This window comes from Thamnophis sirtalis, unplaced genomic scaffold (assembly GCF_051295495.1).
Source record: "Thamnophis sirtalis isolate CommonGarterSnake01/CBP01778 unplaced genomic scaffold, rThaSir2_p1.2 scaffold_4, whole genome shotgun sequence".
In the NCBI taxonomy this organism is placed as follows: Eukaryota; Metazoa; Chordata; class Lepidosauria; order Squamata; family Natricidae; genus Thamnophis; species Thamnophis sirtalis.
The window spans coordinates 138257291-138283833 of NW_028261384.1; the positions used below are offsets into that span (position 1 = coordinate 138257291).

Genomic DNA, 26543 nt, shown 5'->3' on the forward strand with positions numbered 1-26543 from the left:
TTTCCTTCCATCCTCCCCTTCATTGCCTTCCTTCCTTTCCCTTTCTTCCTTTCTTTTTTTTCTTTCTTTCTTTAGCTCTTTTTCTAAATTTCCTTTTCCTTCCATCCTCCCCTTTATTGCCTGCCTGACTTCCTTCCTCTCCCTCCTTTCAACCTTCTTTTTTCTTTCTTTCTTCTTTCTTTCTTTCGCTCTCTTTTTCTACTAAATTCCTTTTTCCTTCCATCCTCCCCTTCATTGCCTGCCTGCCTTTCCTTCACCTTCCTCCCTTTCTCTCGTTCCTCCCTCTCTCTCCTTTTTTCCTCCCCTTCGTTCCTTTCTCCCCTTCCTTCCTTCCTTTTTCATTCATTCATTCAATTCCTATAGAAGAGAATCCAGGTAGTCCTCGCCCTACAAGATTTCATTTAGTGGCCATTCAAAGTTACAACAGCTCTGAAAAAAAAGGGATTTAGGGCCATTTTTCACACGTCACGTGATCACGATCAAAACTCAGACGCTTGACAACCGAACTTGTATTTATGACGGTTCATGTAATCCTGGGGTCATGTGAAACACCTCCTCCCCCTTTTTTTGCAACAAGCGAAGTTGACGGGAAAACCGGATTGGCTTAACAACCCATGTTAGTGCCTTAAGAACTGCAATGATTCCCTTAACAACCATGGCAAGAACAGCCGTAAAATGGGGTATAATTCACTTAAATGTCTGTCAGGCCTGCAATTATATTCCTTTTAGAATTTTGGCCTGCCACATTTTCTCTTATTTCATTATGCTGTTTCTTTAGTATAGTTGATGGGAGGGGGGAATAGACAGGAGTAGGATTGTGGAATGTGTTGTTATCATTCTTTTCTAGAAGCCAAGGTCGTCTTTTGTCTCCGCACTTTTACACCTGACCGGAAGCAGCTGGGTGGAGACGCCAGCGTGGAAGAAGATTGGACCATGTGATGGATTGTGGGTGTGGGGGACAAGATCATGAACTTTTAACTGGGTGGAATTCTGATGTAATTTCCAGAATTGGGATTAACACAGATGTGCTAAGATGTCTGCTTTATTAAATTGAAACTTTAAGGATCATTTTGCCTTGGACTCTGATTTAATTCTACATGATACTTGGAATGCTGACAGTCTCGCTTAGCAATGGAAATTATTTGGGCCTTAATTTGTGGTCAAGGACTAGCAGCATTATGCAGCTCGAGGCAAACGGTGGGAGTCCCTGGTGGTTTCTGAGCTGGGTGATTTACTAGTTTGGTTATGAAACATCTTTAAAAAACAACACCACCAATCTCAGAGAGCTCCAAGAACCCCAATCATCCTCCTCCTCCTCCTCGTTTCCACAGATTCTACTCCCTTACAGCACTGATGATGTCAGCTAGCTGGGTCACGAAACGTCTGTAAGAAAACCGCCCAGCTCAGGGAGCAGCAGGGACCTCACAGAATATCGGATTACTTTGATGGGTTTCCCACTGGATCAGTGGAAAATCTACACAGACGCCCATTTGAGGAAAGAATTAATGTTTTCAAAGAGGAAAAGGTACATTTTAAAATGTTTTCATCTAATTGATAGAAAGCAGGGGTTCCGCTATCTGACCAAAGACCTTTCACACAGAAAGGAAGATAACCTTTCTTTCTTTCATATTGTTGTTCTTGTTGTTATTATTACCGTATATTCAGAGTATAAGACGCAACAAGGTTTTGAAGAGGTAATTTTTTTAAAAAGTAGGTAGGTAGATAGAGGGATAGAGAGGGATAGAAAGAGAAATACAGTAGGTAGGTAGGGAGAGAGAGAGAGTAGTTAGGTAGGTAGGTAGGTAGATAAAGGGAAAGAGAGAGAGAGAAATAGAGAAATACAGTAGGTAGGTAGGAAGAGAGAGTGTAGATAGGTAGGTAGAGGGATAGAGAGAGAGAAATAGAAAAGGAGAGAAAAACAGTAGATAGGGAGGGAGGGAGGGAGAGAGAGAGAGAGTAGGTAGGTAGATAGATGGAGAGAGAGACACACACACACAGACAGAGAGAAATACAGTTGGTAAGTAGGAAGAGAGAGTGTAGATAGGTAGGTAGAGGGATAAAGAGAGAGAAAGAAAAAGATAGAAATACAGTACATAGGGAGGGAGGGAGTAGGGAGGGAGGGAGAGAGAGTGAGGGTAGGTAGGTAGATGGAGAGAGAGAGACACACAGACAGAAATACAGTTGGTAAGTAGGAAGAGAGAGTGTAGATAGGTAGGTAGAGGGATAAAGAGAGAGAAATAGAAAAAGATAGAGAGAAATACAGTAGATAGGTAGGGAGGGAGAGAGTAGGGAGGGAGGGAGGGAGAGTGAGAGTAGGTAGGTAGGTAGGTAGATAAAGGGGGGGGAGAGAGAAATACAGTTGGTAAGTAGGAAGAGAGAGTGTAGATAGGTAGGTAGAGGGATAGAGAGAAATAGAAAAAGACAGAGAGAAATACAGTAGATAGGTAGAGAGAGAGAGAGTAGGGAGAGAGGGGGACTAGGTAGGTAGGTAGATAAAGGGATAGAAAGAGAGAGATAAATACAGTAGGTTGGGAGAGGGATAGAGAGAGAGAAACAGAGAGAGAAATACAGTAGATAGGTAGGGAGACAGAGTAGGTAGGTTGGTAGGGAGAGGGAGGGAGGGAGAGAGAGAGAGAAGATAGGTAGGTAGATGTTTCCAGGTGTATTCATCTATGTGCTGGAGAAGGAAATAGCTGACAATCTGCAGCACCTGACTTTGTTTCTGCTGGCACAGCACTTGATCAACGTCATTCTCGTCAATCAGTTAAAGAGCTTTCCAAAAGGGGAAAAAAAGTTTTTCCACTCTGCAAACCTCCCCAAAAGGCATGAATAGCGGGGGGAGGGGGGAGAGGGCTTGCAGAGTGCTCCTGGGGGGGGGGGGGAGCAAAAACAAGCAAAAAATGTTTTTTGTCAAAAAAAATTGCATGCATAGCTTTATGGAGGCTTATAGAGTGCTGCGGGGTGTGTGTGTGTGTGTGTGGACGTTCCGTTTTTTGCTCATTTCTGCCCTCCCCAGCCCCCAGGAGTTCTCTGAAAGCCTCCATAACAGTATGCATGGCCATTTTGGTGAAGGCTTTGGGAGGCAAAAAATGCTGTATTCGGTGTATAAGACGCACCCAGATTTTCAGCCTCTTTTTTGAGGGAAAAAGGTGCGTCTTATACTCTGAAAAATACGGTATATATAAAAGGCATGTATGTATGTTCCAGAATAACTCTGGAATGCCTTGAGCAATTTCAACCAAATTTGGTACACAGATGGCCTATACTCTGGAAACAAATAGGGGGGGGGGAGACACCCCTGGTGTGTGTGTGTGTGTGTGTGCGTGCGCGTCTGTGTGTTTTCCAGCATAACTCTGGAACGCCTGGGCCGTTAAGAGGAGAGAATCCAGCCTCCTAGAGCAGCAATTGTTAGGTGATGTCAGGTGCTGATGGATTTGGGGCAAAGGGCCAGGATCGTAGACAGGGCGGGAAAGAGGAGCGCATGGGAGGGGAAAGGGAGAGGGCAGGGATGATGGGCATGGGAGCAGAGGGAAGAAAGGCTCCCCTCCATAAGCACTTTGATGTCTATAAATGCCCAGGCAACGCTGGGTTATCAGCGAGTATCCTTTAAAGGCTTCTGCATACTTTCAATAGATCGAGCGATGCCAAGCAATTAAGTGCAGGCGCCTTTTTTAAAAAGCAATTGAACTTTTGAATTTCAAATGACTCTATATAAATTCTGGAGATATTTTACGAAACCCACTGGTTTGAAGACGCTTGCGGACAAAAGACCAGAGGGATAGCATCTCTCAAATTGTATAACAACACACTGGGAAAAAAATGGATTTCTTTTCAAGCATCCTGAAGTTCTTTTAAGCTGCCTCATTTTCCTGTTTTTTTTGGCAAGCTTTGAAATGCATCTTTTTTTAAAGACACAAAACTTGAAAACACTTGACTGACAGCGAGCAGGAAGGCATCAAAAATCCGATGATTTCTTTACATCAAATGTAAAGATACATTATCCCGTGGGGGAAAAAATCAACTTGTTCTGAGCTGGAAATATATATATTCAAATCCCAGTAAGGGTATGGCTAGCTGATGAGAGCTAAATAGCTTGAAATAGATCTATACTAGTCTCCCTTTATTTATTTTATCAGCACAAATAAAAAAAACCATATATATATATATATATATATGTATGTATGTATGTATGTGTGTGTGTGTGTGTGTATATATATATATATATATATATATATATATATATATATATATATATATATATATATATATATATATATACACACACACACACACACATACATACATACATACATACATACATACATACATACACACACACACACACACACACACCATATTTTTTGGAGTATAAGATGCACTGGAGTACAAGACGCACCAAGGTTTTGAAGAGGCAAATTTTAAAAAAAAGTAGGTAGGTAGATAGAGGGATAGAGAGGGAGAGAAAAGAGAGAGAAATACAGTAGGTAGGTAGGGAGAGAGAGAGAGAGAGAGAGTAGTTAGGTAGATAAAGGGATAGAGAGAGAGAAATACAGTAGGTAGGTAGAGGGATAGAAAGAGAGAGAAATACAGTAGGTAGGTAGGAAGAGGGAGAGTAGGTAGGTAAGTATGTAGATAAAGGGATAGAGAGAGAGGGAACTAGAGAGAGAGATAAATACAGTAGGTAGGTATGGAAAGAGAGGGAGGGTGTAAGTAAAAGTAGAGGGATAGAGAGAAATACAGTAGATAGGTAGGGAGAGAGAGAGAGAGAGAGTAGGTAGGTAGGTAGGTAGAGGGATAGAGAGAGAAACAGAGAGAAATACAGTAGATAGGTAGGGAGAGAGTAGGTATGTATGTAGGTAGGTAGAGGGAGAGAGAGAGAAATACAGTAGGTAGGTAGGTAGGGAGAGAGAGAGAAAGAGAGAGAGAGAGAGAGAGAGAAATACAGTAGGTAGATAGAGAGAGAGAGAGTAGGTAGGCAGGTAAATGTTTCCAGGTGTATTTATCCATGTGCTGGAGAAGGAAATAGCTGACAATCTGCAGCACCTAAGATTTTGTTTCTGCTGCCACAGCACTTGAACAATCTAATTCTCATTAAAGAGCCGAGATGGCGCAGCGGGTAGAGTGCAGTACTGTAGGCCACTTCAGCTGACTATTAACTGCAGTTCAGCGGTTCAAATCTCACTGGCTCAAGGTTGACTCAGCCTTCCATCCTTCCGAGGTGGGTGAAATGAGGACCCAGACTCTGGGGGCAATATGCTGACTCTGTAAACCGCTTAGAGGGCTGAAAGCCCTATGAAGCGGTATATAAGTCTAACTGCTATTGCTATTGCTAGCTTTCCGAAAGGGGAAAAACGAAAATGTTTTTGCACTTTGCAAACCTCCCAAAAACGGCCTGTTTTTTGTGAAAATGGGCCCGTGTTTTTTTTTAATATAAAGGCATGAATAACCTTTGGGGGGCTTGCAGAGTGCTTAGAGGGGGGCAAAAACGAGCAAAAAACGGCCCCTTTTTCATCAAAAAAATTGCATGCATAGCCTTAGGGAGGATTATAGAATGCTGCTGGGGGCTGGGGGGGCAAAAACGGCCCATTTTTGACTCATTTCTTCCCTCCCCAGCCCCCAGGAGCTCTCTGAAAGCCTCCATAAGGCTATGCATGGCCATTTTGGCAAAGGGGGCAGGGCTTTGGGAGGCAAAAAAATGGTGTATTCAGTGTATAAGACGTAACCAGATTTTCAGCCTCTTTTTTTGAGGAAAAAAGGTGCATCTTATACTCTGAAAAATACGGTATATATGTTTTCAAAAAAAGAGCTTGGCACTTGAATGGCAAAGTCCCACCAGACTCCTGGCAGCTCTGATTTAAAAGCAAGGGGCTCTCGGTTCAAAATGCGGCCTTGATAGCAAAGAGCGACGCTGATGCAGCTCGTCCTCGACTTACGACTGCAAATGAACAACACCTTTTCTGTCGCTGAGGGTATGTATATAGCTTGTCTAAACAGGTAGTTCAATCCTAGGTAGAGGCAAGCATTTCTCTCTCTGGGCACAATGAGAATCTATCTGCTGAACAAAACTCCGCATTGGCGATAGGAAGGGCATCCGGGCAGTAGACTCACAGCTCCATTCAGCTGCCCCGACTCCACCCCGCAAGGCATTAGGGCATCATTAAAAGGAGCTGATGATGAGATAGGTAGTCCCTAACTTAGGATAATTGAGCCCCAAATTTCTGTCGCTGAGTGAAAGATTTGTTAAGTGAGTTTTGACTTCTCTTGCCATATTTGTTAGGTGAATTCCTGCAGTTAAGTTACCCTGTTTCCCCCAAAACAAACCATCCCGGATAATAAACCCAATTGGGCTTTTGAGCGCATGTGCTAAAATAAGCCCTCCCCTGAAAATAAGCCCTCCCCCCAAAATATAGCAACATGGCAGCAGCCATGAGGTGACCACCCTCTCGGCCTCCTGCATCTCGAAAATAATAAGACCTCCCCGAAAATAAGGCCAAGCGCTTATTGGGGGGGGGGGGTTCCAAAAGAAAATAAGGCTCTTATTTTCAGGGAAACACGATAGGTAGGTAGGTAGGTAGGTAGGTAGGTAGGTAGGTAGGTAGGTAGGTAAACAGATGACAGAGAATGGATGGCTGAATAGGTAGGTAAGTAGGTAGGTAGGTAGGTAGAGAATGGATACATAGGTAAGTAGATATGTAGGTAGGTAGATAAACAGATGAGAGAGGATGGATGGATATAGATCAAATATGTAGGTAGGTAGGTAAGTAGGTAGGTAGGTAGGTAGATAAACAGATGACAGAGGATGGATATAGATCGATAAATATATAGGTAGGTAGGTAGGTAGGTAGGTAGGTAGGTAGGTAGGTAGGTAGGTAGGCAGGCAGGCAGGCAGGCAGGCAGGTAGATAAACAGATGACAGAGGGTGGATGGATGGATGGATGGATGTAGATCAATAAATATATAGTTAGGTAGGTAAATAAACAGATGACAGAGAATGGATGGCTGAATAGGTAGGTAAGTAGGTAAGTAGGTAGGTAGGTAGGTAGGTAGAGAATGGATACATAGGTAAGTAGATAGGTAGGTAGGTAGATAAACAGATGAGAGAGGATGGATGGATGGATGGGTAGGTAGGTAGGTAGATAAATAGAGAATGGATACATAGGTATATGTAGGTAGGTAGATAAACAGATGAGAGAGGATGGATGGATATAGATCAAATATGTAGGTAGGTAGGTAAATAGGTAGGTAGGTAGGTAGGTAGATAAACAGATGACAGAGGATGGATATAGATCGATAAATATATAGGTAGGTAGGCAGGTAGATAAACAGATGACAGAGGGTGGATGGATGGATGTAGATCAATAAATATATAGGCAGGTAGGTAGGTAGGTAGATAAACAGCTAGAGCAGTGTTTTTCAACCACTGTGCCGCGGCACACTAGTGTGCCGTGACATAGTGTAAGGTGTGCAGTGGGAGAATTACTTTATATATAGTCAATATAGGCACAGAGTTAAATTTTTTTAACATTTTCTAATGGTGGTGTGCCTCGTGATTTTTTTCATGAAAAAAGTGTGCCTTTGCACAAAAAAGGTTGAAAAAGACTGAGCTAGAGATTGGATAGATAGGTAAGTAAGTATGTAGGTAGATAAACAGATGACAGAGGGTGGACGGATAGATGGATATAGATCGATAAATATATAGGTAGGTAGGTAGGTAGGTAGGTAGGTAGGTAGGTAGGAAGGTAGGTAGGTAGATAGGTGGGTAGGTAGGTAGGTAGGTGGGTAGGTAGGCAGGCAGGCAGATAGATAAACAAATAGAGAATAGGTAGGTAGGTAGGTAGGTAAACAGATGACAGAGGGTGGATGGATATAGATCAATAAATATATAGGTAGGTAGGCAGGTAGATAAACAGATGACAGAGGATGGATGAATATAGATCGATAAATATATAGGTAGGTAGGCAGGTAGATAAACAGATGACAGAGGGTGGATGGATATAGATCGATAAATATATAGGTAGGTAGGCAGGTAGATAAACAGATGACAGAGGGTGGATGGATGTAGATCGATAAATATATAGGTAGGTAGGTAGGTAGGTAGGTAGGTAAACAGATGACAGAGAATGGATGGATGGATAGATGGATGACAGATAGATATTCTGTTTCCCTGAAAATAAGACCTTCCCGTATAAGAAGCCCAATTGGGCTTTTGAGCGCATGCGCTAAAATAAGCCCTCCCTCAAAATATTGCAACACAGCAGCAGCCATGAGGTGACCATGATCTCCACCTCCTGCACCTCAAAAATAATAAGACCTCCCTGAAAATAAGGCCAAGCGCTTATTTCGGAGGGTGGGGGTGTCAAAAGAAAATAAGACCCTATCTTATTTTCGGGAAAACACGGTAGTAACCCGGTTGTTAAGTGAATCAGGCTTTCCCCATTGATTTCACGAATCGGAAGGCAAAAAAGGGATCATGTGACCCCAGGACTCCGCGACGGTCATAAATACGTACCAGTTGCCAAGTTTTTGATGACTGTGGGGATGCCTCAATGATGTGAAAAAACGAACCCAAATCACTTTTTTCAGTGTCATTGTAACTCCAAATGGTCACTAATTCAACTGTTGTAAAGTCGAGAACGACCTGTAAAACTTCGCGACTTGGTTGTGAAGATGCAACCATTGCCGAGGGTGCGAGGAAACCCCCCATGAAAACCACTTACCTTGCTGCTGCTGCTGTCCCCGCTGCTGGAACGGGAGCGGGACCCCGAACTGCTCCGCCGCTCCGAGCCGGAGCGGGATCGAGATTCCAAAGCTGGCCGCTTCCGAGCCGGCGATTCGGAGGAAGCGGAGCGGGTCCTCCTCGCCCGGGAGCGGGGTGGCGAGCTGCCCGGGGAGCGGGAACGAGAACGGGAGGAGCTGGAGGAAGAGGACGAGGACGAGCGGGAGCTGCCGGCCCGTACGGGCTGATGTGGCGGGAGCGCCAAGGGGGATGGCGAGGCTCCACGGCTGGCGACAGTCGGTGCTTCCTGAGCGGGGGGAGACAGCTGAGAGAGCTGAGGAGGGGCTTCGTCTTCGGCGGGAGCGAGTCCCGCAGGGGCTTCCTTGGTCAGGAGTGGTGGAGGCGGCTCGTCCCCACGGGGATCCTGTTGGGACTGTTGTGCTTCGGTCAGCTGCGGGGGAGATGGAGAGGCGTGCACCAGCGCCGCCGCGGCTGCCGACGCCTCTTCCTCTAGGCGGCGCAGCGCCTGGGTTGCCTCTGCTTCTGGGGTCCCCTTGTTCTGGGGTTCGCCCTCCTTCTGCAAGACAACAGCCGCCGGGGTCTCGCCCTGCTCCATCATCTCTTCCTCTTCCTTCTCCTCTTGGGGAGTTTCGGTCGACCGCGGCTCCTTCGGGTCTTCCTCGGTCTCCATTTTTAAGGCTTCAGGTAACTGGGGTGCAACCTCCTTTGGGGGATCCGGGAGGGAATCCTTTTCCACGGGGGATTCCGCCGGGATTAGAGCCGCCTGCTGCTTTTCTCCGGGGTCTGTTGCCCGGGGCTGAGCCTCCTCGTCTTCTGACCTCTGCAAGTGCGCGAGGACTGGTATGGCGGCTTCGCCACTCGGGCTGTCTGGGGTCTGAGAGCGCGTCTCCGTTTGCTGGGCTTGCAGGACGATGGGCAAGGAAGCTTGCAATATGCCCGTCTCTTGGGGAGCTGGCATGCCCGGCTCCTCCGGCCTCATGGGCGTCTGGCCGACCAGCAAAGGAGGCGCATCTTCCTCTTCCTCCTCTTCTTCTTCTTCCTCCTCCTCCTCCTCTTCTTCCTCTTCCTCTTCTTCTTCCTCCTCTTTGACCGGCACCCGCTGGGCAGCTCTCCGACTCCGAAGGGAAGGCTCCCGCTCTTCGCTCACCAGTGCATGGCCACCTCCCGCGGTCTTCACCGTTCGGGCCTAAAGGAGAAGGGTAGAATAGATACTTTATTGTGGGAGAGAAGGAATATATCCATTGGAAAGTTGAAGGTAATAAGGCATAGGAGTGAGCATGCAGTCCTCACTGAACCAAAATTCCAAACTAACATAATTGCAAAATGTAGCAGACATATTTCTAATGTGCTGATGTCAACTCATGGTGAGGAAAAGGGTGGAGGAGGGGAGAGAGAGCGCATTCCATGCATATCTTCGGCTAGAGTCGGATCTCAGATTACTACAGCAGGCTTGGGAGGGGTGCGCCTCATTGGTGAATGTGATTTATGACACAGATTGAAGGGAGGGAAGGAACAGGGGTAAAGTTCAGCTGTAATTCAAACGAGGCTTAGATCTGACTGCAACAGGGTAGTGCCAAAATGGTGCTCCTAATAAACGATTGGCTTTCTTTTGAAACTTGGCTCGAGGCTCATGAATCAAATTAGGGCATCTTTCGTAAACCCGACAGCTGAATTGTGTGCTGCATTTTCAGCAGCGTCGGACAGTGAGGAGGTTGGGAAGGAACATGTGCCAGTCTGGGGGTTGAGGAAAGCTCAGACGAGGGCTCTGCCCCGGAGGCAGAGAGAGAGTAAGACAGCAGTGAAGCAGAAGAACAGCTGGAGCCTGTTCCCAGTGTACGCATGCTGAGCTCCCAGAAGTCAAGAACAGCTGATCGTCATTAATATTGCAGATTTACACCGCTCCCCCCCCCCGCTGCTCTACTTACCTTTGCAGGTGCGCTCGGTAGCAGGCCCTGCCCGCCCCCGATGTCATTTTTGATGCTCTGCGCATGCGCGGAAGGTCCTGTGCATGCGCGGAGGTGGCACGCGCGCTCACATTTACGAACCAGTAGCGAAGGTAAGTTGATATCACCACTGCCTTGGACCCCATTGCAATGGCTTGACAATGTGAGTTTTCTGTTGTTATTATATCTTTTGCTTCTTTCTTTTATTCCGAATTATTAGAAGCAATAAACCTCTGGTCTTAAAGTAAGATTGTTTGTGGTTTCCCTTTTGTTTGTTTTTTAAATCAGAATTTCTTTATGACAATTGCAAGGGCCCCCAAAGAGCGGTGGGCTAGAGGTGGACCTCTCGCCTCACAACCAGGAGGCTGTGAGTTCGATCCTAGGTAGTGACAGATTTTCTCTCTCTCTCTTGTACTTGAGAGACCGCCTCCTGCCAATTACCTCCTCACGACTGATTAGATCACACAGATTAGGCCTCCTCCGAGTTCCATCTGCCAGCCAGTGCCGACTGGCAACTACGCGGAGGAGAGCCTTTTCAGTAGTAGCTCCGACCCTTTGGAACGACCTCCCCGTGGAGATTCGTACCCTCACCACCCTCCAGACCTTCCGCACAGCCCTTAAGATCTGGCTATCCCGCCAGGCCTGGGGTTAAAGATTGGGATCCGTCCCCACCCGAATGATGAATGAATGTTGCTTCTATTTTTAATTGTGTATTGTCTGTATATGTCATTACGTGTATCCCCTCCCTATAGGTTGTAAGCCGCCCTGAGTCCCCTCAGGGAAAAGGGCGGCCTATAAATAAAAGCAATCTAATCTAATCTAATCTCTCTCTGGGCACAATGAGAATATATCTGCTGAACGAAGCTCCCCATCGGTGACAGGTGATATTCTCTTCTATTCTCTGTTGCGTCGAAAGGACCATTTATGAAGCTTCTTTTACCAGCCAATGATCCCTGCCGCTCCCCCCCCCCCCGCAGCCCAAACTGCCAACATCCAACAGCCGCCCACCCACCCCGCAGAACAGCGGTGCCAATTGTCACTTATTATTCAAAGAGGAATTAAGGGAAAACAGGTGCGTTAACCCCACTGAGCAGAACAAAAGGATAAATAAAAAACTCAATGGCTTCCTGAATATGGCCAGAAAAACATTTATTCAAAAACAGGGAGCCCTCCCCTCCTCTTCCTGCCAATCACCTCGCCCATTGGCCCCTTCCACCTCCCTCTTCCGAGGCAGAGGTGTGGGTCTTTGGACAGGCTCAACCGCCCCGCCCCGCCTGTGCTCCTGCCATTTACCTGCCTGACCCGAGAGAGGTGCTCTTCCGGTTTTCGGGTTTCCTCTTCGTCCGATTCTTCCCTCTTGCGCGAGATGACGCAACTTTTGCCTGGCGGGAAAAAACCAACAACGTTCGTTTAGTTATTTTTATAGATAAAACTAGTCGATAACCCCGGGGTTGCCTGGGTATTTATTTATAAGGGGGAAATATCCAGACCAAACGTAATTTCTAATGATAGATTTTCCTGTGTTGCACAGTAGAAGCCATTTTGCAGCAGTACAGTAGAAACCATTTGAAGGCACAACAGGTTATATCTTAACACCAATACCCCCAAGGGGTGTTAGGGGTGTCTTATCCCCACAGTATTTGTCTCCATAGAGTAAGTTAAGTCTGTGTACCAAGTTTGGTTGAAATTGGTCAAGGCACTCCAGAGTTATGCTGGAACATACTGGGAAAAAAGTCTATAATCACCATTTTCCACACTTAACGGCCGTTGCTGCGTTCCCCATGGCCATGTAATCAAAATTCAACTGTTTGGCAAACCACTTCATCTCTATGACAGTTGCAATGTCCTGGGGTAATTATGATCCAGAAAATCTTTTCCCGTGATCCCCCGCTTTTGCGACCTTCTGACAAGCAAAGTTGATGGGGGAAGCTGGATCCACTTAATGACCAGGTTACTAAATTATCAGCTGCAGCGAGACACTTAAGGCAAGAATGTTCGTCAAATGGGGCGAAACACAATAAGGGCCTCTCACGCCAATTTTGGGTGTAATTGTGGTCTTAAATCAAGAACGGAGGGGACTTTTTTATTATTATTTTTATTTTTAATTTAAAATAAACACAGTCCTTCTTTACATGCTGTAGAAAGTGTATCAGTTGGTTAGAAAAAGACTTTCGTGCATTTCTTCCAGTCAAAAAACCTACTTCATATTGACCCCAGAATTTTAACTCAAATATTTAAACATGTTACCATCATCCTATCTCCATTTTCATTTGACTATAATTGTTTAAGCGTCCTTCATCATATAATATACCAAAGTTTAATACATAACCACATACTGGCCTTTCAATTACTATTTCTAAGATCCTCCACTAACACTAAATCCTTATGTCCTATTCTAGCTAAACATCCATAATATTTAATAACAAAGTTTTCTAATCCTCCTTTCCAAATCACTGTTTAAAATTTATATCCAGTTTCTATATTATATCCATTTCTATATATACATTGTTATTCTTATCTCTCATTTATTTGACTATATCCTGTATCATAACATTTTCGCCCTAATAATTGAAACTTTAGCTGCATCTAAGTTGGTTCCCTTTATTTAATTAACCTTTATGTATAATCCAAAGGGATTGTTAATTTTCCTTACATGGGTACCATTTCATATTCATATCCAATTATACTTATCATAACACTACACATTGTATACATTAATAACATTATCAATTATTTATTGAAACTATATCTATTGTCAATAAATTTCACTAAGTTTAACTAGTTTTAAATTATATTCTTCCATCTATCAACCTGTATCTTTCCAATAGCAAAACAGTCTCATATCTTCTGCCATTTGTGGTGCCAGTCCTCTAATCATCTCCTTGATCAATTTTGTATGGACGCCTCTTAGTAACTCCTTGTTTATAAAATCTCTCATGTAATCTTGATGCCCTTCTTCTGTTTCCTTAATCAGCTTATCTTTGATTGTCAATAGTGTTATCCATGCTATTGCTAATGAGATTTCTCTCTTTATATCCATAGATTCTTTGGTTTTTTTCTTCTTCTGTGTCTTGCCCTATGGGGATAAATTTCCCCTCCCTTTAATTCCTCTTTCAGTATTCCACTCTTTCCACTTTCAGAGATCAGCCAATCACCATAAATATCAGCAAATTTAATCTCTTTATATTCATTTTCCACTTCGATTTTTTGAGTTTTAACCACCACATTATGCATTTGATAAACATCTTCAACTTCTTCATCATCTTTTGCTGTTATGTGCCCTAAGTCTTCCAACTTTTTGATTATCCTCTCATATGTATTTGATAATTTCTGTATTTCTGAAAATATCTTTTGCAAGCTCAAGGTTTCTGTTTGCTTTTGAAATTGTGCCACTCTTTCCAGCTAACAAACACAGCTGCTCTAGCTTGGAAGGTTAAAAAAAATTAAACATAGATTCACAAAAACGTTTGTTTTCACTTTTCTCTGGTTAGAGATATACTTCAAAGGGGCAGGAGGAGGAGGAGAAGCGATGGAGGAGGACTATAGGGTTCTTGGTGCTCTCTGAGCTTGGTGGTTTTCTTGGAGACGTTTCATGACCCAACTAGGTAACATCATCAGTGTTGGAAGGGAGTGGGGCTTGGGAGGAAGAGATGGAGGAGGAAAGATGGAGGAGGATTGTAGGGTCCTTGGTGCTCTCTGAGCTTCCTTGTTTTCTTGCAGGCATTTCATGACCCAGCTAGGTAACATCATCAGTGCTAGCCAAGGACTACATATATTCTATTTTCAAAAAGGCAACACAATAATAACTGCCAAAACAACAACAACACAGGCTTTTTTTGAAGAAGCATTTCTTCAAGATTTTCTGGAGCGTTAATAACCGTCACCCAAATTCTCATGCCTTTTATTTTCCCGGTTTCATTGACTCAGCATAAATGGCTTCTTAGAACAAAATCTTGGAAAACCTTGCCAGTATTTTTCTTTTCCTTTCTTGTGAAAGGACGCGATGCCTTCGGATCAAGCACGGGTGGTTCTCGACTTACAACGATGCATTTTCTCACCGTTCACAGTTGTTTCCTTCAAAATAAGACCTCCCCGGATAATAAGCCCAATCGGGCTTTTGAGCGCATGCGCTAAAATAAGCCCTCCCCAAAAATATTGCAACACAGCAGCGGCCATGAGGTGACCACGCTCCCCAGCTCTTGTTCCTCAAAAATAAGACCACCCCGAAAATAAGGCCAAGCGCTGATTTCGGGGGGGGGGTGTCAAAAGAAAATACCATCTCTCTCTTCTCTACTTCCCCTTCTTCTCTCCTTTTTCCACTCCTTCTCTCTCTCCTACTCTTTTCCTCGCCTCCACTTCCCTCTCTCCTATCCTCTCTCTTCCCCTCCTCTCCTCTCCACCCAGAATAGGGGATACTGGCTCAATAGTAGCAACTGTGAGAGGGATCTTGGAGTCCTAGTGGACAACCATTGAAATAGGAGCCAGCCGTGTGCAGCAGCTGCCAAAAAAGCCAACACAGTTCTAGGCTGCGTCAACAGAGGGATAGAATCAAGATCACGTGAAGGGTTAATACCACTTTACAAGGCCTTGGTAAGGCCACACTTGGAATACGGCATCCAGTTTTGGTCACCACGATGTAGAAAAGATGTGGAGACTCTAGAAAGAGTGCAGAGAAGAGCAACCAAGAGGATTAGGGGACTGGAGACTAAAACATGAAGAATGATTGCAGGAACTGGGGATGCCTAGTTTAATGAAAAGAAGGACTAGGGGAGACATGATAGCAGTCTTCCAATATCTCAGGGGCTGCCCCAAAGAAGAGGGAGTCAAACTATTCTCCAGGGCACCTGAAGGTAGAACAAGAAGAAATGGGTGGAAACTAATCAAGGAGAGAAGCAACTTAGAACTGAGGAGAAATTTCCTGACCGTTAGAACAATTAATCAGTGGAACAGAAGTTGCCTCCAGAAGTTGTAAATGCCCCCAACACTGGAAGTCTTTAAGAAGATGTTGGATAGCCATTTGTCTGGAACGGTATAAGGTTTCCTGCCTAGGCAGGGGGTTGGACTAGAAGACCTCCAAGGTCCCTTCCAACTCTGTGACTCTACATTTCTATTGTTCTGTTATTCTAAAATCCAGAAAGTCCAGCTGCCTCTCGAAAAAGCACCTCTGAGACAAGCGTTACTGTCAATTTTTTATTTTTATTTTATCCGTGGGCACAGTGGCACACATTAAACGTGAAATTCTGTTGTCCACTCTCAAACACGTACACCTACCTAACACATATACAGGTCAATGGACATCACATTTTCATTAAGTAGTTGCTCACAGTTGCCATGGCACCGGGGGGAAAACGGCATTCGCACCATCCCCACGATCGCGGGATCGGAATTCAGATGCTTGGCAACGGGTTCAGAATTACGACCGCCGCCGTGTCCAGAGCTCACGCGATCCCCTTTTGCGGCAGGCAAAGCCAAGGGGGGGTTCGCTTAACCACCAGGTTACGAGCGTCTGAACTTCAGCGATTCGTTTGCAACAACGGCGGCAAAATGGCGCAAAGCTCACTTAACACAGGTCTCACTTAACAACAAAAGGTGGGCTTTGGTTGGGGTTGTAAGCCGGGGATGATCTTTATAGACATGCTACACACACACACACACACACACACACACATACACACACACAGAGCAATGATGGGGAACCTTTTCGGAAACCCAACAACCAGCTGGCCAATGTATGCATGCCTGTTTTTTGGCCATTTTTCGGGCCATTTTCAGGCTGTTTTTCAGGCCGTATTCCGGCATCTGCAAAGACCAGCTGGCCGGCTGCATGTGCGTACCAGAAACCGGAAGAGCAGCTGTTGACAGCGCGCGAACCCACAAAGAGGGCTCGTTGTGACATCTCTGGCACCCGTGCCATAGGTTCACCATCATCGATATAGAGAAACAGGCAGAGACACAGAGAGAGAGAAAGAGACAGGCAGAGAGAGCGTCAGAGAGAGAGTGCGACAGAAAGAGAGCGACAAGCGAGAGAGACAGAGAGATGAGAGAGCGACAGAAAGAGAGAGAGACGAGAGAGAGCGACAGAAAGAGAGAGATAAGAGAGAGTGACAGAAAGGGACAAGAGAGAGAGTGACAGAAAGAGGGACGGGAGAGAGCAACAGAAAGAGACAAGAGAGAGAGCGACAGAAAGAGAGAGACGAGACAGAGCGACAGAAAGAGACAAGAGAGTGACAGAAAGAGAAACAAGAGAGAGCGACAGAAAGAGACAAGAGAGTGACAAGAGAGAGCGACAGAAAGAGAGAGACAAGAGAGAGCGACAAGAAGAGAGAGAGATGAGAGAGAGCGACAGAAAGAGAGACGAGAGAGCGACAGAAACAGAGACAAGAGAGAGCGACAGAAAGAGACAAGAGAGAGAGTGACAGAAAGAGGGACGGGAGAGAGCAACAGAAAGAGAGAGACAAGAGAGAGCGACAGAAAGAAAGAGAGACGAGAGAGAGCGACAGAAAGAGAGAGACAAGAGAGAGCGACAGAGAAAGTCGGACAGACAGAGAAAGAGACATGCACAAACACAGAGATACAGAGAAGAGAGAGACAGCGAGTGACCAAGAGAGAGAAAGAGACACACACAGAGAGAAAGACGGACAGAGAGACAGACAGGCAAAGAGAGAAAGAGACAGAAAGAGTCGAGAGAGAGAGTGACAGAGACGAGACAGACAGACAGACAGAGAAACACGCACACACACACAGCTACACAGAAGAGAAAGAGAGAGAGAGCGACCAAGAGAGAGAAAGAAACAGAGACACAGAGAGAAAGATGGACAGAGAGAGAGAGAGAGAGACAGGGAAAGAGAGAAAGAGACAAGAGGGGGAGAGAGGCAGAGGCAGAGACAGACAGACAGAGGAAGACACACACAGAGAGAGACAAAGACAAGAGACAGCGAGCGATCAAGAGAGAGAAAGAGACAGAGAAAGAGACACACAGAGAGAGAAAAAGACGAGAGAGATATACAGACATATATAGACATCCCTACATATTATATACACCTACATCCATACATATAAATATTATATCACTGCCCATCTTGAACACGTAGAGGGAAAAAGAAGCTGGAACCAACAGAGACTTGGGCGGTCACATACATTTTCTTGATCATCTCTCAGCTTAAGGACGATTCACATCAGCTCTTTGAACGCTAACACAGGATTTGCAACGGAGCGGAGAACGTTATCCTTCCGGCTCGCCAAGCAAGAATTAGTTAGGACCGGTGGTCCTCAGCTTACGGCGACAGTTGAAACTAGCGTGTCTGCTTCGAAGCACGAGCGTTTTTGTCAAGTGAGCCCGTGTCCCATTTAAGAACCTTTTTCGCCACGGCTGTTAAGCAAGCCGCTCTAGTTAAGTGGGCCACACGGTCACTCAAGTGAATTTTGGCGTCTCTCCCCCTCACCCCCATTGGCTTTGCTTGTTGGGAGTTGACCTAGGCTTCCTGAGAAAGCATAAACCACAATCTTAGTCCCCAAAATCCTCTTTTATTTCAACGGCTGTGAATTATGGTTATTCACAGCCCGTAATGATTCATAAAAAGTCTGTGAAGAGCCCGACAGATGTCTGCTCGAATTGCCAAAGTCTTTCAGGGCAATGTTGATAAGCACCCGTCTTTTATCTCCCTTGAAACGCTGCCAGAGACCCCACTGCCAATTAGTTTTGCAAGACCAAACGTAACACAGAGTCAAACGGAGGATCTCAGAGTTGAACCGACCACAATGAACTAATTGCTTTCCTGCAAAGGCTCAAATCTGTTTGCTCCTCTTTTATGTCTTGTGGGAGGGGCCAATCACCTCCAAGCCTTACTTCCAAGTCACCCTGTTTTGTCCTAACTGTTCTTGCCTTCTGGCAGCTCTGCGCATGCGCACACTGGGAACAGGCTCCCGCTGTTGTTCTGCCTCGCTGATGTCAGACTCCAGAGGCAGCCTCCAGTCCCCTAATCCTCTTTGTTGCTCTTCTCTGCACTCTTTCAAGGTTGTTGCCATTTTGACTGGTTTTGAATGGAATGCGGAAGGAATGGTTGTTGAGGACTAGATATAGGTAACGGTGAAGGTATTGTACTATCATCGGGGAGATAGCAATAGCAATAGCAGTTAGACTTATATACCGCTTCATAGGGCTTTCAGCCCTCTCTAAGCGGTTTACAGAGTCAGCATATTGCCCCCAACAACAATCCAGGTCCTCAATTTACCCACTTCGGAAGGATGGAAGGCTGAGTCAACCCTGAGCCGGTGAGATTTGAACAGCCGAACTGCAGAACTGCAGTCAGCTGAAGGAGCCTGCAGTGCTGCATTTAACCACTGCGCCACTCTGGCTCCAGGGTCCAGGCCTCCCTTAGCCACAGAAAGATTCTCAGTGGCTTTCGGTCAATCCCTTCCCTTAGCCCAATCTAACGAAAATGAAAAGAAACAAAAAGAAAGGAAGATGAAAGAGGAGGAAGAGAAAGAAAAGGAAAAGGAAAAGAAAAAAAGAAAAAGAGGAAGAGGGAGGAGGAGGAGGAAGGAGGAGGAGGAGAAAGAGAAGAAAAAGGAGGAGGAGGAGCCGGCTGGGTGACTTTGGGCCAATCACCAGGAGAGTGGGAGTTCTAGTCCCGCCTTGGCACGAAAGGCAGCTGGGTGACTTTGGGCCAATCACCAGGAGAGTGGGAGTTGTAGTCCCACCTTGGCATGAAAGTCAGCTGGGTGACTTGGCATGACAACCGGCTGGGTGACTTTGGGCCAATCACCAGGAGAGTGGGAATTCTAGTCCCGCCTTGGCATGAAAGGCGGCTGGGTGACTTTGGGCCAATCACTAGGAGAGTGGGAATTCTAATCCCGCCTTGGCATGAAAGCCGGCTGGGTGACTTTGGGCCAATCACCAGGAGAGTGGGAGTTCTAGTCCCACCTTGGCATGAAAGCCGGCTGGGTGACTTTGGGCCAATCACCAGGAGAGTGGGAGTTCTAGTCCCACCTTGGCATGAAAGCCGGCTGGGTGACTTTGGGCCAATCACCAGAAGAGTGGGAATTCTAGTTCCGCCTTGGCATGAAAGCTGGCTGGGTGACTTTGGGCCAATCACCAGGAGAGTGGGAGTTCTAATCCCGCCTTGGCATGACAGCCAGTTGGGTGAGTTTGGGCCAATCACCAAGAGAGTGGGCGTTCTAGTCCCGCCTTGGCATCAATACCAGCTGGGTGCCTTCGGGCCAGTCCCTCGCTCCCAGCCCAACCCCCCTCACAGGGTTGTTGTTGTCGGGAGGCAAAGGGAAGGTTGTGTTGGATAGGTTGGCCACCCGGAGTTATTTGAATAAATTCTAGAGACGGGATACAAATCGATCGATGGAATAGAATTGTCAGTTTGTTGCAGGGCAATTTTGGCACGCTCGGCTCCCGAAGAGATTGAGTTTTTTGTCGGACGGAGCGAAGATGCCTTTGGTTCAAAAACCAGCCAAATGATGGCTTAAGAGCAGGAGGGGAGGGGAGGGGAGGAGACAGGGACCAATTCCACTTACTTTCTAAGTCAGCGGCCTCCCGAGCTTCCCGCTCCAGACGCTGCCTCAGCAGCTCCTGCTGCTTTTCCAGGTATTGCTTGATGATGGTGTTCTGGCTCATCTCCTCCCCGATCTGGTTGGGACGTGGAAGACAAAACAGGTTATAATACAATGCAATGCAATGCAATGCAATAGCAGAGTTGGAAGGGACCTTGGAGGTCTTCTAGTCCAACCCCCTGCCTAGGGAGGAAACCCTACACCATTTCAGACAAATGGCTATCCAACATCTTCTTAAAGACTTCCAGAGTTGGGGCATTGACAACTTCTGGAGGCAACTTCTGTTCCACTGATGAATTGTTCTAACTGTCAGGAAATTTCTCCTCAGTTCTAAGTTGCTTCTCTCCTTGATTAGTTTCCACCCATTGCTTCTTGTTCTGCCCTCAGGTGCCCTGGAGAATAGTTTGACTCCCTCTTCTTTGGGGCAACCCCTGAGATATTGGAAGACTGCTATCATGTCTCCCCTAGTCCTTCTATCTATTAAATTAGACCTACCCAGTTCCTGCAACCGTTCTTCCTATGTTTTAGCCTCCAGTCCCCTAATCCTCTTTGTTGCTCTTCTCTGCACTCTTTCTAGAGTCTCCACATCTTTTCTACATCGTGGCGACCAAAACTGAATGCCGTATTCCAAGTGTGGCCTTACCAAGGGATTGTAAAGTGGTATTAGCCCTTCACGTGATCTTGATTCTATCCCTCTGTTGATGCAGCCTAGAACTGTGTTGGCTTTTTTGGCAGCTGCTGCACACGGCTGGCTCCTATTTAAATGCTTGTCCACTAGGACTCCATGCATAGCCTTTAGGAGACTTATTCAGTGCTCCTGGGGGCTGGGAGGGCAAAAATGAGCAAATAACGGTGAGTTTTTCACCAAAAAAAGGGCATGCATAGCCTTTAGGAGGCTTATAAAGTGCTCCTGGGGGCTGGGAGGGCAAAAATGACCCAAAACAACCTGTTTTTTGCTCGTTTTTGCCCTCCCCAATCCCCAGGAACACTTTGGAGGCCTCCCAAACCTTCAGCACGTCCATTTTTGCGAAGGAGGCAGGGTTTCAGGAGGCCAAAAATGCTGTATTCAATGTATAAAACGCACCCAGATTTTCACCTTCTTTTTTGGGGGGGGAGGTGCGCCTTATACTCCGAAAAATACAGTAAATCTTCTATTTAGGACCAGAAGGAGGCTGAACTCTTATGATTAATTTCCATGTCAACTAGGAAAGAAGAAAAAGGGACCCAAAAAATGGAAGTGGGTAGTCCCAGGACTGGATCAACCACAGACGAAGGATGGGCTGGCGCGTCTTACCTGGGAATTGGGTTGGAAGGTGGTGTGGGGGGTTGAATGCTTCTGGAGGTTTTCAAGCATCAGGGCCTACAAAGGAAAGAGGAGATGAGATTAGAGACGACGTCGAGATGCCCTCAACAGATCCATGTTCTGAACTCATCTCCCACTTACAGAATTCCTTACACAATAAGGTTGGAGGTCTTTTACTCTGTTCTGACCCAGAAGCAAGAAGCAGAGTCTTAGTCCCAGCAAAACCTCTTTTATTGACACAACTGTGATTTCCTTTCATTCACAGTCCGCAAGGCTTAGCAAACAGCCTTTCAGAGGAATATTTATCCACACGAACCTTATCTCGCTTGGAGAGCTGCCAGATAACTAGTTTCCACACACAGGGCAAGGCAACACTTGCCACGACTGTGGGTTCCTTTCATTCACAGTCCGCAAGGCTTGGCGAACAGTCTTTCAGAGGAATGTTTATCCACACGAACCTTATCTCGCTTGGAGAGCTGCCAGATAACTAGTTTCCACACACAGGGCAAGGCAACACTTGCCACGACTGTGGGTTCCTTTCATTCACAGTCCGCAAGGCTTGGCGAACAGTCTTTCAGAGGAATGTTTATCCACACGAACCTTATCTCGCTTGGAGAGCTGCCAGATAACTAGTTTCCACACACAGGGCAAGGCAACACTTGGCACGCCTGTGGATTCCTTTCATTCATAGTCCGCAAGGCTTGGCGGACAGTCTTATTTTGGGGGAAACATGGTAGACCCCATCTTCTTTGTGGTATATCCTCAAATATAGTGGAATGCTGCAATGTGAACCCTGTTCTTATTATCCCAACACTGGCCTGCCACCGTTCGACACATGTTTAAGTCTCCAGGCGCTTAATTCTCTACTCGGCAATTTTGTTGGGGAACCTATCCTGAAACTTACCAACCAAAGCCCCCCCTCCCTATTTCTTGACTTACTAGGACAAGGTGGGGTCACTTTAGCTGTGCAGTTATAGTTAGTTATAATTAAACAAATGATTAATAATGATACTAATGCATTTATATATACTAGCTTGACAATATGGAATTTTTTATTTTTTTTACATATTTTATTTTATCAATTTCATATATACATTCACAATTATATGATCTCATAACTGTTATTAATAATATGTATTTATAACAATTTTTCCCCTACAGTTGACAATATACTTGAAGATTGCTTTTTTAACATCCCATAGATCCATCTTATCTTACAACAGTCCTACTTCTTCTTCCCTCCCTCCCTCTTTCCTTCCCTCGTTTCTTCTCTCCTACTCCCCTTCCTTCCCTCCTTCCTTCCCTTTCCCTCCTTCTCTCCTTCCCTCCTTTCTTTTCTCCTTCTCTCCTTTCTTTTCTCCTTCTCTCCTTCCTTTCCTCCTTCCTTCCCCCCTTCCTTCCCCCCTTCCTTTTCTCCTACATTCCCTCCTTTCTTCTCTCCTTCTCTCCTTTCTTCTCTCCTTCCTTCCCTCCTTGCTTCCCTCCCTCCTTCCCTCCCTTGTTATAGTTAAACAAATGATTAATAATGATAATAATGCATTTATATATACTAGCTTGACAATATGGAATTTTATATGTCATAAGTGAAGATCATGGAGATGTGGAAAAGCTTTTTTTAAAAATAAAAGATAAACAATTCTATATAGAATAGAATATAAAGATGTAACATCATTGGATGAGTCCAGGATGATGTAATGAAATGCCATAATGTAAATTTACTTTACCTTTAGTATGTAATAATAGTTACATTCAATGAATGTTTAATAATCATAACAATTGTATACATATATATTAGATTGATGATATGAGCAATGGAATGTGCTGAAATGCATAAGCTGACATATTAAGAGAAATTATTATAATATAATAATGTATATAAATATACTTGATTGATAATACGTGACTTTATATAGAATTTAAGGGATGACTATGGAAAGGATGGACAGTAACCTTGTAACCAATCGAGACACTATATGGAATGGAAGATGTTTTTATGTTAGGTGTTATATTTGTTTATATTTATTTACAATTGAAAGTGAGGACTATGGAAATGATGCACAAAAACTTTGCAACCAAACGACATGTTGTATGTGATTGAAGAAGGTTCTATGTGTTATCTGCCTTTGTCTGTCCAAAAAAGAAAAATATTCTTCTTTTTTTTTTTCAAAAAAAAAGAGAGAGAAGGAAAAGGAACAAGAAATGATATTCAACGATTTTTGGGTTTGCAGAAATACCACCCCAAGAAAACAGACACCTGCAACAGAAAAAGAAAGGAAGAGAGATTAAATGAGAGGAAAAGGAGGGAAGGAAGAGAGAGGTGAGGAGAGGAAGGGAGGAGAGAAGGTAGGAAGGGGTAGAGAGAAGTAGGGCTGAAGGAAGGGAAGAAGGAAGAGAAAGGAGATGAGGAAAGAAGAAAATAGAGAAGGGGGGAAGGAGAGAAAGGAAGAGAGGAGAGGAGATGAGAGGAAAAGGAGGGAAGGAAGAGGAAGAGAGAAAAGGAGAGAGAGAGATAAGGAGAGAGGGTAGGAAGGGGAAGAGAGAAGGGGAGAGGTAAGGGAAGAAGGAAGGGAAGAGGAATGAAGGAAGTAGAGAAGGGAGGGAGGGAGAAAAGAAAGGGAGAAGGTGGTGTCAAAACAGGCGAGGGATGGTAAAGAAAGCAAGCCAAATGGAATATTATTATTCCATAAATGGAATGACAAATGTATAAGAACCATGAATGTAAAAAAAGAATGAATATGTGAATGTATACCTATAATTGTATATACAGAACAAAAAATAAAAAAACTTTATATTTAAATAAAAAAGAAAATTAATGTAGAATGTCTAACTCCTCAGCACCAGAGTGCGTTAATATAAGGCAACTGGCAGTTGGAATAGAGTTCTTTCCAGGTGGGGAAGGGGAGTAGAATGTCTAACTCCTTAGTATCAGAGTGTGTTAATAATAAGGCAACTGGCAGTTGGAATAGAGTTCTTTCCAGGTGGGGAGGGAGAGTAGAATGTTTAACTCCTTAGCATCAGAGTGTGTTAATATAAGGCAACTGGCAGTTGGAACAGAGTTCTTTCCAGATGGGGAGGGGGAGTAGAATGTCTAACTCCTTAGCAACAGTGTGTGTTAATAATAAGGCAACTGGCAGTTTGAATAGAGTTCTTTCCAGGTGGGGAGGGGGAGTAGAATATTTAACTCCTTACCATCAGAGTGTATTAATATAATACTGTATAAGAAATACTAATGATCTGGTGGTCATTTCAAAAAATCCTTTCTTAGCGAGCAGCTAGAAGCCAAGTGGAACATATGTGCCAAGTTTCCAGTTTACATACATACATACATATACACACTACACACACACACACACACACATATAATACTAGAGCCAAGGTGGCGCAGTGGTTAAATGCAGCACTGCAGGCTACTTCAGCTGACTTCAGTTCTGCTGTTCAAATCTCACCGGCTCAAGGTTGACTCAGCCTTCCATCCTTCCGAGGTGGGTAAAATGAGGACCCGGATTGTTGTTGGGGGCAATATGCTGACTCTGTAAACCGCTTAGAGAGGGCTGAAAGCCCTATGAAGCAGTATATAAGTCTAACTGCTATTGCTATTGCTATTCCCAATTTCTACTTTCTAATTCTTTTTTCTAACACAATTAAATAACTACCATTAAAAAAAAAATATTCTATGTCTATCCATCATCTCTTGCCCTTTTTAGAATTTCAACTCTCATTGACTTTTTGGTGAATCTTTCAAAGCAGGGACATATTTAATGGCTTCGCATCCTTGCTTACGCCATCGGCTATTGATACCAGAACAGCAAAGGACACAGGCCAATATCAAACAAACTAGGTTACACACTATATTGTGTGGCTTCAACCAGGCTAAGGGGGCGAAGGGTTAAAAGAGAACTGAAAAGACTCATATTTTTTTTCCAGTCTGAAAGCTGATTAAATAATCCTCAAGCATACATACTTTTATATCCTTAACGTACTTAACTTAAGAGCATTTTTGTGAGGATAAAAGATTGTGGAGCAAAGCTGTAGAAAAATGCAGTAAAATCTGCTTTGGGACATTTTTTTCAACGGCTACGATTTCTGTACCTTGTTCATTTCAAAAGATTTAATACCCTTCCTTGGCTGAAGATCAGCTGCACCGGAGTAGGGAAAAACCACTCTGGAAAAACCAGAGAGAATGCAGGCAATCGGCTTACAATGGTTTCATTTAGTGACTGCTCCAAGTTACAACGGGGCTGAAAGAAGGGATTTATGACCATTTTTCAGAGTTACGAGATGAACTATGTAGATGATATTTCTACAAGATTCCCACCTGCACACCTGAAATTAGAACCAGAAGTTCCGACCAGCATCAGGGATTGCCCACCCGCCCGGGCGCTATCCCGTCCTATATAGTCGAAGTGTATTTGACGCCGCACGCGTGCACACTTATCTTTTCGGTTCTCGGCGAACCGGTTGTTACATTATGTGACACCAATCTGTTCTAAGGCTTCCCAAGATCATGAAGCAAATTCCTTGTCCTGACAAAAACCCCTTTTATTCATTGACTGTGAATTCTGCTCCTTCACATCTAGCAAAGTCTTTCAAAGGAGGATTTACAGTCACCGACCTTATCTGGCTTGGAGAGCTGCCAGGAAGATATCTGCAAAACCCAGCAAGGAGTCTCGGAGAGTCACGAACCAATGAAGGGAACTTCATTGGCCTCCTGCAAACTCCACTCCCCTGGCGCTCCTCTTTTATTCCCTCTGGGAGGGGCCATTCATCGTCCACCTGTGGCCTTGCTCCCAAGTCGACCCCTGTTCTTTAGCTGTTCCCTTCGTCTGGCAACTTTGCGCATGCGCACACTGGGAACAGGCTCCAGCTGTTGTTCTGCCTCACTGATGTCTGACTCCGAAAGCAGCTGATAACTGTCAAGACGGCCCTGGCCCCCTCTCTGCCTCCGACACAGAGCCTTCCCCAGACTCCAGGATTGGCCCATGCTCCTCCCCAATCTCCT

General features: G+C 45.0%; 1 protein-coding gene across 1 annotated transcript in view; it reads right to left on the reverse strand.

The window, feature by feature from the left end:
• Positions 1–26543, reverse strand: part of ACIN1 (apoptotic chromatin condensation inducer 1) — a 69597-nt gene that overhangs the window by 36774 nt on the left and 6280 nt on the right. The window contains exons 2-5 of the mRNA XM_087714221.1: positions 21536–21601; positions 20206–20317; positions 11974–12062; positions 8718–9923 (exon numbers count right to left, since the gene is read on the reverse strand). Coding sequence (XP_087570347.1) covers positions 8718–9923; positions 11974–12062; positions 20206–20317; positions 21536–21601 — 1473 coding nt within the window. The remainder of the gene's footprint in view (positions 1–8717; positions 9924–11973; positions 12063–20205; positions 20318–21535; positions 21602–26543) is intronic.